The 12978-nt window shown below is 39.4% G+C and overlaps 1 protein-coding gene across 1 annotated transcript in view; it reads right to left on the bottom strand.

Moving 5' to 3' along the window:
- Positions 1–12978, bottom strand: part of BOC (BOC cell adhesion associated, oncogene regulated) — a 67941-nt gene that overhangs the window by 34206 nt on the left and 20757 nt on the right. The window contains exons 2-3 of the mRNA XM_026708853.2: positions 3995–4175; positions 2894–3172 (exon numbers count right to left, since the gene is read on the bottom strand). Coding sequence (XP_026564638.1) covers positions 2894–3172; positions 3995–4079 — 364 coding nt within the window. The 5' untranslated portion in view covers positions 4080–4175. The remainder of the gene's footprint in view (positions 1–2893; positions 3173–3994; positions 4176–12978) is intronic.

The following is a 12978-nucleotide window of genomic DNA, read 5'->3' on the forward strand; positions in this document are numbered from 1 at the left end:
GTTTCCAGGGAAGAGGGAACAAGTACATTGCCTCCTTATCAAATGTGTGACTATAGACTTGGACCTGGAATCCCAGAGTCTTGTTAAAAGGCAATATCTTACATAACGTAATGGTTACGCTGGTGTGGTTACACTGTGGTAGTAATATTACACTTTAGAAGTCCTGAAAGAATTACCCTAAAGAGGCTGATTCTTTTAAGGTTTCTAAATAATGTAGCCTTTAGGAAATCATTAATAATTCTGCCTTTTTTTTCACACCTACAGGAGCACATTCAAAAAGCAGGCAGGGAGAGGTGCACATAATTTAATTAGAAAGAATGAGTGCCATGAATGCTTAACTGTTTTTGATACCGGATGTGGCAAAGCTTAATGCTCAGGTGATGCCTTTTGAATGGGTTAATTGCAACATGTCTAACTCCAGATCTATGAATGAAATACTTTTCAATATGTAGGATAAATATGACTTTTTTTTAGAAGAACCACCTTTGCACTGTAGGAGGTTGGCACACACACCTCTCCTAGAAAATTGAAATATCCTAGGAAATATTAAAAAGGCAGAATATTTCCTCTAAAAAGAGTAGAAACTCAGAAGCAGAAACTCACCTCAGAAGCAGAAGCTCACTCCCACCTTTGCTAATCTCACCCCCACCTTTGTTAATGGGTGGGCCATTAAGGCCTGGGCCAGAATACTTTACATAACAAAGATCTCTTAGCAACTGCCAAAAGCCCTTTTCAGTCCATCATCATCATCTAGCAAGGCTCAGCCAGGCCTGGAACTCAGGACAGCCTACAGAGTTGGCCTGCATGGCTCCACGGGAGTCTGACAACCAATCAGAATACAAGCTCAAATTCAAATCCCAACAGAGGGTATAAAACCCAGGCACCCTCAGCGCCTCAGCCCTTTTCTTTCTTGATCTCCTCCTTCACCTTGCAGCATGTGATCATCCTTCCTTTTCACTCTGAAGCTCCAGGCCACGTGGCCCTGTCCACCATTAAACCTTCCAAACAGCCTCCATGTTTCCAGTGCCTTTTTCCCCACTTGGAACTGAACCCAGAAGGACATTTCTTCCAACAGCACAAAACTCCTCTTACAAGTATCTCAGAGGAACTCTGTGTTGTGGCCTCTTCGCTGCCAGCCCCTCAGGTAGCCCAGATGAGGTGGTGGCATGGGGGTCAGGGCCAACATCAAGGCAATCTGAGAGCTCTGGGGGGGAAGAGAGAATGGAGATAGAGACAAAGGCAGAGCCTACGCCATCCATCAGCCCTCAGATGAAGAGTGAATGGCCGCCAGGTCTGGAGGTGGCTGATGAAGAAGAGGAGGAACAGCTGGGTCCAGTGTCTCATGTGCGGATGCATAGAAGGCACAGGAGATCAGTGGAAATCTATGGGCCAATCCTAGGAACAGAAGAGCCACTGCTGCTAGCGGAGTCCCACCCTAACTCTGGGGATAAAAAGCAGGGGGCGGAGATGAATAGGTGTAGCAGACAACTATTCAACTCCCTGCTGTTAGCCTGCTGTGAGAGAGAGACAGACTTTTTCCTGGGGCTGCTGGGGCTCCTAATAAAGGGAACATTTATTTAACTACAGAGGTTTGTCATGTTTGGGAGCCGGGTGAGAACACTCTGCAAACAGAAGTGGAAAAAAGCCATGGGCGGGTAAACTAATTGATTACTATTTTTCTAGATTTTAAAAAAGTGACAACTAAGGAGACCCATAAGTAAAATAAGTGTATTAAAAGGTGGAGCACTTTCTGCATTTCTCTTAAATGGAAACCATGTTCTCCCGAAACTTAATCTAGCTGCAGAGCTCAGTCCAAATCCCCCAAAGGCTTCAGTCCAATTGTGGGCCTCTCCCACAGAGCTTTAGAGTTGCTGTTTTGCTCTTATTGTGCTTCTCTGTTTTTATCCTAGCCCAGCCTAAACATTTCATTTCTGATTAATATTTTGATAGCAAGCCAATATTTTTTTGGCATTGCAACAAAACCAGGCCTCATTTTACAAACATATCTCCTTCAAACTTTTTAAAACCAATTTTCTTTTTGTAACTCCCAATCCCCCCCCCCTCCCTGCCCCCCTCCCCCCCGCCCCCGGTTTCCCTAAAGAGCTGCTATTATTTCTGAAACAGACTGCATGAAGAGTTTGTCAACTCACGAATGCAAGTTATAGCATTTACCCTGCAGGTCTGTTCCTCGGAACTCTTGACTCTTGAACATGTCATAACCCAATTTGATTGTGCACAATTTACTAAATGGGAGACACATCCTAATTTGGAAGTGTTGATATGAGCACATTCTATGATGCCTTCTTTATCACATTTAGGTGGTTTCATCAAATCCTAAAATTGGAAGAGGCCATTTAGACCAGGGGTCCCCAATCTCAGACGTTGTCACAGGAATGGTGTCATGGCATGTCAGAAACTGGGCTATGCAAACAAGCGAAGTCTCACCCATGAGATGCAGGCAGCATGAGAGAACCCCATCCCCTCCAGTCTGTGGAAAAACCTCTCTCCGCAAAACTGGTCCCTGGTGCCCAAATGGTTGGGGGCCGCTGATTTAGACTATCAAATCCAATACCATGCTCAGAACAGGAGCTGCGCATGTTAGGAAGTTTGCCCCCCCCCCCAAATATTCAGCTTGAATCTGTCCTGCTACAGTTTAAGATTATCATTGTTATATTGCTGTTTACACACATTTCCTTTGGCCAATCAGATAAGCATCTTTGACAAAGGCCACGTTCTGATATGGACATCAATCCAACTGAAGGACAGAATTTAAATGCTTCCTCTGTGTACAAGAGATGCCTATTTCATCTAACTTTGAGCAATGTAACTATGTTCCCTTGCTGAGGCAAAGTGATATAGTTTGAGAGAGAAAAATAAAATAAAATCTACTTACTGGCTAATGTTACCGTGGCAGGAACACTGGCAACAACACCTTCAGACATGCGGGCTATACACTGGTATCGACCCACTGTGTGATTGTTTAAGGCAGCAATGGTGAGCAATCTTTGATCAATATGGATTCCTAGAACATCATCTGATTGAAGCAGCTCCTTTCCATTCAGTCTCCAAGTAACGTTTATTCCCAAAGGCTCAACCACACATCCCAGAGTCACCAAGCCACCATGCTTCTGGACAATAGAATCAGGTTGGACAGAGACATGAAGAGAATCACCTGCAAAGGAAGAAAGGCAAAGTCTTCATAAAGTAGATCAGCTACTTCCACTTTAATTACTTAACTATTTGACTTCTCCTTTACAGGAGATTACAAGTTTAAGACTTTATGGCATTCAAGAGCTAGCTATTTCTTGGCAAGAAAATGTGAATATATCTAGTGAAATATGAACCTTTCAGATATCTCAATAAGACTGTAATGCTGAATGTGTCTGCAAGTAATTAATGGCATGTTCATCTATCTCCTGCTCCATTGTTTTGTGTCTCGCCTTGTCCTTAGCCAATCAACTTTGCATGTGAGTCTACTCTAAATCTTTGAAGTCACAGAACAAGTTGCTTCACAATAATCACATTTGCTTCCATGTCAACTTTAAGCAAACTTGGAGTAACAGGAATTATAAAAGTAAATATGTATTATACCAAAACCTTTGTCCAGTATCTTATTTTTAAACAATGTTACTCATATGTCCCGAAACAATTACAAACGGACAATAATCTCTTGTTATTTTGTCATCCCCATTTGACAATCAGATTAACACTAGTTTTGAACTAGATAAATGTGCTTAGTTGCTCACCCAAGAGTTCAGTCAGTGATTACTGAATGTAAACAAATTAATCATACGTAGGCAGAATAGTCAGTGTATTGGAAGTTGATAAGAATTATGACTAAGGAATAGGCAGACTATGCAGTGATAGAAACTCATAAATATCAAAACACAAAACCATGGTTCTTTAAAAAACTACGAACAAAAATTGCAAATAAAATCAAGGACCTGAAAATGCATCAGCTATATAGATAAAAATACGGGAAACAATCACTCACCCAAATTTGTAATGCAGTTAGCAGATGTCAAAAGCAGACACGCAATAGCAATAATTAATCTTTTCCCCTCTTGTATCATTGTCATCCCACGCAGAGGAATATGGACCAAAAAATACCAACTGGAGTTCCCATAAGCTATCACAGAGCACTTAATAATAGAAATTCAACTTCATGGATCAACCTGAATAGGAAAGAAAGAGGTAAAAGAAAACAGTATATTAAATAAAATGTAGAATTGTATTGCTCACCACAACTTGCGTGTAGTCTTCCAGTGTCCTTCCAAATGCACTGCCAATTGAAATATGATTTGGAATACAATGAAAGGAAACAGTAGTTAACAATGTAAGAATTAATAATCAACTATATTTAATCCAATCAATATATATACAATGTGTGTGTGTGTGTGTGTGTATGTATGTGTGTATGTACTTTAACCCCCTCCAAGACACCTTTTCCATTTCAGTACAAACAGCTGCATATCTCTGGTTGAAGTCATTGATAAAAAAAATTAAAAATAACTGGTCCTAATCAGGGCAGCATGAAGCTGACAAAATGCATCACATCATAAATAAACTCCACTGCTTAAATACTTGTATAAAATGTTATGACATACATTTTGTCATTTGCCTCTTGTCCCTCCTGCAGATACTCATGGTTCAATGCAGATCTACTTGTTCTTTTCACTAAGGAAGTGGATCTTTTTATTCCTATTTTTTATTTATTTTTATTTATCTGTTTTAACTAGTTACGAATCCATTAAAAAAAAGGTCCTGTTATCCCATAGCTGCCAAATACAGTATATTTAAAATTCTTTAATGAAGAAATCTGTCAAAAAAATAATAATGAAAATCCAAGCATGTAATGCAAATACATGCCTCTATTCAGGTTCCTTTTGAACTCTCAAAAAACTAATACACTGTGAAGCAATATTTATCTTTCCAGAATCCATACCAATTTTCCTTCAGCAAGGTTTATTCTTCTATATGGCTAGTTCAAACCTTTAGATGACCAAGCTGATTAGCGTATAATTTCTTTTTTAAAAAAAAAACACCCTGAATTCTTTTTTAAAGTTATTGCTATTGCATTAGCTATCTTCCAAATCTCCAACACCGAGCATGATTTGAGGATTAGATAATTTTTGCTAAAACATCAGCAATTTCATATCTGAATTCTTTAAGATCTGTTGAGTGGATGCAAACAGGGTTAGGGTTAGGGTTAGAGTTATCTGCTCTTGTAAACTTAATTTGCTTTAACTGTTTTACTTATCTCCCTGAAAAAGTCAATACAGGCCAGATATCTTCTGTAGTAAGGGCAAAAACAAATAGTTTATTCAATTTCTCTGACATAACCCTATCCTATTTGAATGCCTCTCTCACTTCTTTGTTGTCTAACTGCTTCCCTGTTTGATTTGGGGGTATGTCAAAAGAAACACAGAATTGAATTTAGTAGGATTGCATGTGGTACAACAAGATGGACAGTATTTAGAATAAATAATACTGAATAAATATGTGAGGAACTGGTATAAAAGAGGTACAATGAGGTAGTTCATCACACAGAAAAAAATGTATAAATATCTAATTGCAAAAGGAAATATATGATGGAAAATCAAGAGTGGGGAGGCTGGAAAGTTGTGATTAAACTTCAAAGTTTAAAGAATAAAATCAAGACTTGAAGTGATGTATCAATACAATGGAAGTAAAGATGGCTTACAGAATAGAAAAGTATGGAAAAGCATAATGAATGTATTGGTGTAAAATAATTTATCCGGAAAAAGAAAAGCATGATGATTCTGATTTATAAGTATGTATGCAAACATTTGTTGAATTAACAAAATATTCTAGGTCCATGATGGTGAACCTATGCCACGTGTGCCACAGGTGGCACGCACAGGCATTTGTGTAGGCACGCGAGCCCCAGCCAAATTTACCTGTACTATGCATGTGTGCACCTCCCAGCTAATTTTCGGCCTGTTTGAGGCCATTTTCGCCCTCCCGAGGCTTGAGGGAAACCACTACAGCCCAGGGAAGCCGAAAAACAGGCCTTCCAAAATACCAAAAGTGCCGAAACGAGGCCGGTTCCAGCTTCCAAAGGCTCCTGAGGCTTCCCTCGAGCCTCCCCCAGGCTCCAGAGGCCCTCCAGAGGCTGAAAACGGGCACTTCTGGTATTTCCAGAACACCTATTTTTCGGCCTCCTGAGGCTGCAGAGGCTTCCCTCGGGGCCTCAGGAGGGCAAAAACAGTCTCAAATGGGCCGAAAATCAGCTGGGAGGCACGCTCATGCGCAGTACCGGTCAGGGGGAAGGTGTTGCATGTGCATGCACAGGGAGGCGAGGCGCATTACATTGTGGGTGCCGGCACGCATGCACGCATGCACATGTGCAATAGCGTGTGCACTTTCGGCAACACCACAACAAAAGGGTTCGCCACCACTGCTCTAAGTAGTCATGTAGAGCCTACCCATCATGATAGTAATTCAGGATATTATAAAGTACATCAGTTATGTGACTGACCTGATTTTACAACCTGTTTGAGATGGTCATTAAGCAAATCATCATCATCGATAAGTGAATATGTGGTTGGTAAGTGAACTAATAGTTCATTATGGATGTAAACTGGAAGTAAATGTCTGTTATCTGCAAAACTGTCCTAGAATGCATTTATGTGACCATGGGATGCTGCAAGTATCCATAAATGCTACATGGTTATGGAGCACCCGAGATGCAGTAATCATGTGATGATGGGAATGACCATTGGAACTTTAAATCCGGGTCCTAACTATTTCCAGATATTTAAGAATTTTACAATAGTACAAAGTATTTGGAATATTTGTTTTGAGCATACTTTTTGGTGACTTTTTTGTTTCGAGCATTCTAAATCAATTGCTCAGCTTTGATTACTAACAGTAAATACCTGTTTCAGTAAATATTCCTGAATTCTCCTCATTTATCTTTAATTAACTTTATCCTGTGTGCCCTTCTATACGTCCTGCTTTTACCAATTTTCCAAAAAGCAGTCCAGTGCTATATATAACAAGTCAGTTTTTCTCATATGATCTCATAAAGGATATATGAACAATAGATATGAGCCATGTATTTAGCGCTTATATAAATCTATGTATCACAAACCAAATATCCCACCAATCAAATATATTAATAAGGATATTTTCAGCTATAAATAAAAACAACTATAATTAAGCAGAATGTAACAAGTTTTGTTACCTTTTTCATTTGGCTGTGGTTATAAAAAATATTTTAGTTTAAACAGAAATACAAATGAAAATATTTCTTCAGCTCTTGGGCTCTTTTTTTATACAGAGAGAAGAAGAGAAAAGAAAAAAGAAAAATAATACAACATCAGAGAGAAAAGTATTTCAAAAGAAAGGGGCCAAAAATGAATGACCTAGAAAGCCTTCTCCAACAGACACGCCCTTGGTGACAGTCAGTGATAACCATGATCATGCCATGTGCCATCCCTTTTTAACTTCTGACATTGCATGCATATAAAAAAATGTGGACTGGGATTACCCAGCTATGCCCAGAATTTTGAAGGCAGTGACTATTCCCATAGATGCCTTTGTTTCTCCAACAGGTGTTCTACAGGAATGTTGAACTACTGTACTCTAAATTCTAGGAAGCTCCTGGAATAGGCCACTTTAAACAGACAATTACATTTATTTATTTTTTGTTTATCAATGTATATGCCTAGTTAAAATCTGATTGATACATGCTAAATTTAAGTTAATATAAGTTAATAAAATATGAACCTAATTAAAGTCATTGGGGAAAGTTAGTTGCAATTTAAAAATCCCACTTGTATCAATAAATGTACAACAGAAATTAATTGCATATTTACTCTGATGTAAGTTGAACTCTGTTGACTGGAGCTGGTACATATTCAAAGGCTGATAATCTTAGCTTCAATCCAATTGTTTCTCACTGTATTACCATATAACCTGCCATGTTCCATCGTGAGATTTTAATTTTCCTACCTCTTTTTACATGATATCTGGATGTTGCTGTTTTTCCAGATGAAGAATTTATGTCATGATCACTTTAACCAGGATTTTGATTGGGGCAGAATAACCTTAACCAGGATTTTGATTGGGCCAGTTTTTCCTTTTAAGCAAAATGATCAGGTCAATTGGTTTAGACTGTGTGGACTGAAGTAAACATTGAAGTAAAAAAAAAAGAATACAAGTAGTCCTCAACTGTAATTGAACCCAAAATTACAGTAATATGTTATGGTCATTTAGTGGGTGACCACATGGCCAGACCCAATTTTATATTTTTTGTACTAGTCGTTAAACTGCAGCCATAAAGTGAATTCATTTTACCCAATGGGTGTTTTTTTTTTTGCCAGAAACCAGATGTAAGTATTACAAATCAGCCCAAAGTACTAAAAATCATGGTCATATGACCAAAAGATGCAATAAATAGTCGTAAAGTTGAACCAGTTGCCAAATGCCCAAAATGTGATCACATGACCATGGGGTGGAAGAGGGGGTTATACCTATCATAGTGTTGAAATCAGATGATAAGTAGCTTTTGTGGGGTGCATTGTAACTTCAAACAGTCATAACTTGAGGACCTTCTTTATAATGATCTTCATGCCTAATAAATCCAGCACATTAAGTACTCAAGGAATACAATAGCTGCATCACTGATTCTGAGCTCAGAATGAGGTCCCAACATCAAACTGATATACTAAAGATGCCAATGGATAAACAGTAACTAATCCAAAGAAGATCAAACAAAGATTGAAGGTATTCAATCCAAAGACTGTAAAGATGTCAACATTTAAGATACCTTAATAGATATTTCCTAACGAGACTTAACAGAATGCATAAAGTATCATATCCTTTTATTTCACATGTTAGCAAAATAGATTATCTAAAGCAGATTAGAGTCCTGTATGGAAAAGGAGATGAAGCTGGCTTTATAAAAGGACCAGGAGCTCAAGAGATTTGTGCATGCTAGAAATTTAGAAACCCAAAGAATATGGAAAAGTCAGTATGTACCTCATTAATTATAGAAAGAGCAAAGAAACATGTTTAACACATTCTAAAATTTCCACTCAAATCAATAGACTTTTAAAATATTTAAGTGGTTGGAATTTTTCCTTAATTATTAACAGTAGAAATCTGAAACTAAGCCTTAACGTGATATCCTTTTGATTCAGCACCAAATGTAATTTGATATATTATGATTTAATATTATCTGCAACTAGGATTATATCTTATTCAAAATTTCATGGTTTTAAAAAATCAGTGCAGTGACATTGTAGAAAGATTGAGAGTGTTTCATCAACAATAGATGAAACTTTATAAAAAGAGCTGATAAAAATGAAGAATTTATGAAAATTATACATATTTATGGTCAAATAGTATGTTTCAATGAATACCAATATGAATGGAACCTGACACAATGTCTACATGTAACAAAGTTTAAATAACTATTTATCTGCAAATTGTGTATAGATTCAGAGTAATATAGCAGTAAAATAACTAGTGCAAACGTTCGAACAGCTTTCAATCACTACTTTTAACACATTTTGCAGAAGTAAGATTTCCATTTGTAGATTTCCTTGCACGTATGGCATGTTTGAGATCCTGCCATAGATTTTCAATAATAATAACCTGGGAACTGTGAAGCCATTTCAAAAACTTTATCTTTCTTTCTTGCTTGGATATTATGGCTGATTTTAGAAGTTCAAGATGTTTCAGATTGCTGTTTTGCTTTTCAACTCTTCTCAACTTCAGTTCCTCACTGTTAGCTAGGAAAAGTGGCGGGGGGATCCCGAAAGTAAAAATAGATTCTTGTGAATCATATCAACAAAATGTAAAAAGAGCAAAGTTGCACAATCTTGTTCAGAACAAACGTCTGCAAGAAAACAAGTTAAATGAAAAGAATAAAATAATGGAAGATGGGAGGAATCCTGCCCGTAAAAAGTATCTGGAAGCTTTAGTTGGTCAAAATGCAGCAGCCTATGTATCTGGTTTTGTGCCAATCATGATTTGCATACATTTCACCTCTCGTGCAGGAGCGGCATTGATTGCCTATTTGCTTCTGGGTCCAATTCAAGATTGTGACTTGTAAAGCCCACCTTTGCCCAGTTAGATGTACCCAATTCAACAAAGTGGGGAGCAGGGAATATTATAGGTCTCCTCTATTAAGGACATCCATCTAGTGCAGGAATGTCAAACTCAAAGCCCGTGGGCCAGGGGTGGGCTTCAAAAATTTTAGCAATGGGTTCTCTGCCCGGTTGCTGGATGGGCGTGGCCATTGTGGGCATGGCCTAGTTGGCTTCCTGCAGCACAGCAGGGGGCGTTTTTGCCCTCCCCGGGCTCTGGAGGCTTTTCTCGAGCCTCTGGGAGGGCAAAAACAGCCTCCCTGGGCCCCAGGTGCTCTCTGGAAGATGGAAATGGGCCCATTTCTGGCCTTCCCAAACTTCTGGGAGGCCCATTTTTCATCCTCCCCAAGCCTTTGTATGCGCCCTGTACTTACCTTCATCCAAAATGGGCTGCATGGGGACTCCTAGGAGGAGCAGGGCAGGATGGGCAGGGCCAGCCAGGAATGGGATTTGGGGGTTCTCCAAACTGCACAGAATCTTAGCTAGGGGCTCTCCTGAGAACCCCAAGCAGCCCACCCCTGCTGTGGGCCATATCTGGCCTGCGAGGTGCTTAGATCTGGCCCGTGGGGCCACCCTGGAAATACCAAAGGATCAGCCTGCAGTGCCTCTGCCAGTGAAAATGGAGCTTGGGAGGGCCATGTGCAGCCCTCAGAGGTTCCATTTTTGGCTGTGATGTCTTCCTGCAGCTCTTTGCCACCAAAAGCGGAGCTCGGGGGGCTGTGCATGGCCTCCCCAAGCTCCATTTTTGCTGGCAGTGGGCTGCAGAAGGCCATCATGGCCAAAAACAGAGCCCGGGCAGGCCTCTGGGCTCCATTTTTGCTGGCAGAGGACTGCAGGAGGCCGTTGTAGTGAAAATGGAGTCCAGGCAAGCCAAGTGACATCAAGTTGGCCATGCCCACCCTGGCCATACCTTTACCCCCCACAAGATCAAACACAACTCTAATATAGCCCTCAATGAAATCGTGTTTGACACCCCTGATCTAGTGGAACCAAGAGCCTTGGTGGCTCCCTGCCCATGGAACATCATATCCCTGTGAAGATAAGATTAAACTCCCCCCACTTTGCAGAAGGCATGGTTTTATCAGCAGATCTGAGGCCCCCAGGATGATACAAAACCCATAAAGTGGTTTCTTTAATTGTTGTCCCTAGGGGGATGGAATTTATTGGATTTTGCATTAGAGTTCTGTTTTATAAGCAGCCTAAAGTCACAATGAATTGGGCAACAAAATAAATTTTCTTGATAAATACGTAAAAAAGAAGCACTCTGCCCATAAAGCTAAGCCTAAAATAATTTAACTGCATCATCATTAGTTTGTAGGGAACAAAGTCAATGTCTCACTACAACTATTTATTTATAGGAATTATATGGACATCAATCTCACAATAGCCACTATAGGCTGTTTACAACATTTAACAACAATAAAAAACATTATATGGATAGTATAATATAAAACATAGGAACACATGTAGTATCCAAGGATTCAAACTAGTATTACAAAACAATAAGCAGATGATTGATTCTCATTAACACTCCAACCTGCATGTCCAGGAACACATCCATATCTTAAGAACTTTTGAAAAGTTAGCAGGGTCAGGGCCTCTCTAATCTCAGGGTGAAAGGTATTTTATAGGGCAGCACAGCAGCTGAAAAGATTGCATCCTTCAACTGGCAGGATCTGCAGCTTCTTCCTGGTCAATGTTTTAGGCTTCAGATACAATGACATAATCTTTTAGAATGACCTGCTCGACCCACTAACCACCACTACCATTCTTTGAAAATCTTGCGTTTAAGGGGGTATGTTTATCATTTAATTTGGGGACCTGAAAGCGTCACCACAACCCTTTGATTGCATTACAAGAAGATTCTGATGTGCTTGTGTTAATGTCCAAAAATTGCATATTATAAATAATGCAAAAGATAAGCATTAGTGATTTAGTGTTATGTTCCATAGCCAAAAATTCAAATTATGGCAAATAGCTGTCATTTGACATACAAGGACAGAAATGACAAAACTATTCATAGAATCATAGGATGGGAAGGGACCTTGGAAGTCTTGTAGTCCAACTCTGTCTCTGCCCAAGATAGAAGGTCTCGTTCCATTCCAGACAAAATGGCTATCCAATCTTTTCTTGAAAACCTCCATTGATGGAGCACCCACAACTCTGAGAATCATTGGTTAATTGTTTGCACTGTCAGGAAATTTCTCCTTCCTGGTTGTAGCTTTCTTTAACAAGTTTCCACCTATTGCTTTTTCTTCTGCCTTGATGTGCTGTGGAAAATAAGTTAATCCCCTTCTCACTGTAAGTCTCTCAAGTACTGGAAGACAACCTCTCAAGTACTGGAAGACAATCCCTGATCCTTCTCTTCATTAGGCTAGACATATCCTATTTCTTTCACCATTCATCAAACCATTTAGCCTCCAGACCTCCTTACCATTGTTGTTGCTCTTCTCTGCATTCTTTCTAGAGTCTCAGTATCTCTTTTTTAATCATTTCAACCAGAACCTGATGCAATATTACAAGTGTAGCCTCACTAGTATAGTATTGAGCAGTACTATGTTTTCTTATGATCTTGATACTGTTGATGAAGCTTAGGATTACATTGGCCTTTTCTGGCTCATTTGGCAGCACATTATTGGCTCATACTTCATTGGTGATCCAGTAGAATTCCTATATCCCTCTCATAGTTACAACTGTTGAGCCAGGTACCACCTATTCTATACCTGCCCTTGATTTTTCCTGCCTAACTACCTAAGATTCAATATGTATTAAATCCTTCTAATGAGAGCCTACTTTTCCCCACTCTCCAACTAAGATAGCGTTCCAGCAGAAAAATGTGGTTTCTCTTAATGAAAGG

This window comes from Pseudonaja textilis, chromosome 7 (genome assembly GCF_049901715.1).
Source record: "Pseudonaja textilis isolate UNSWEBS1 chromosome 7, rPseTex1.2, whole genome shotgun sequence".
NCBI lineage: Eukaryota > Metazoa > Chordata > Lepidosauria > Squamata > Elapidae > Pseudonaja > Pseudonaja textilis.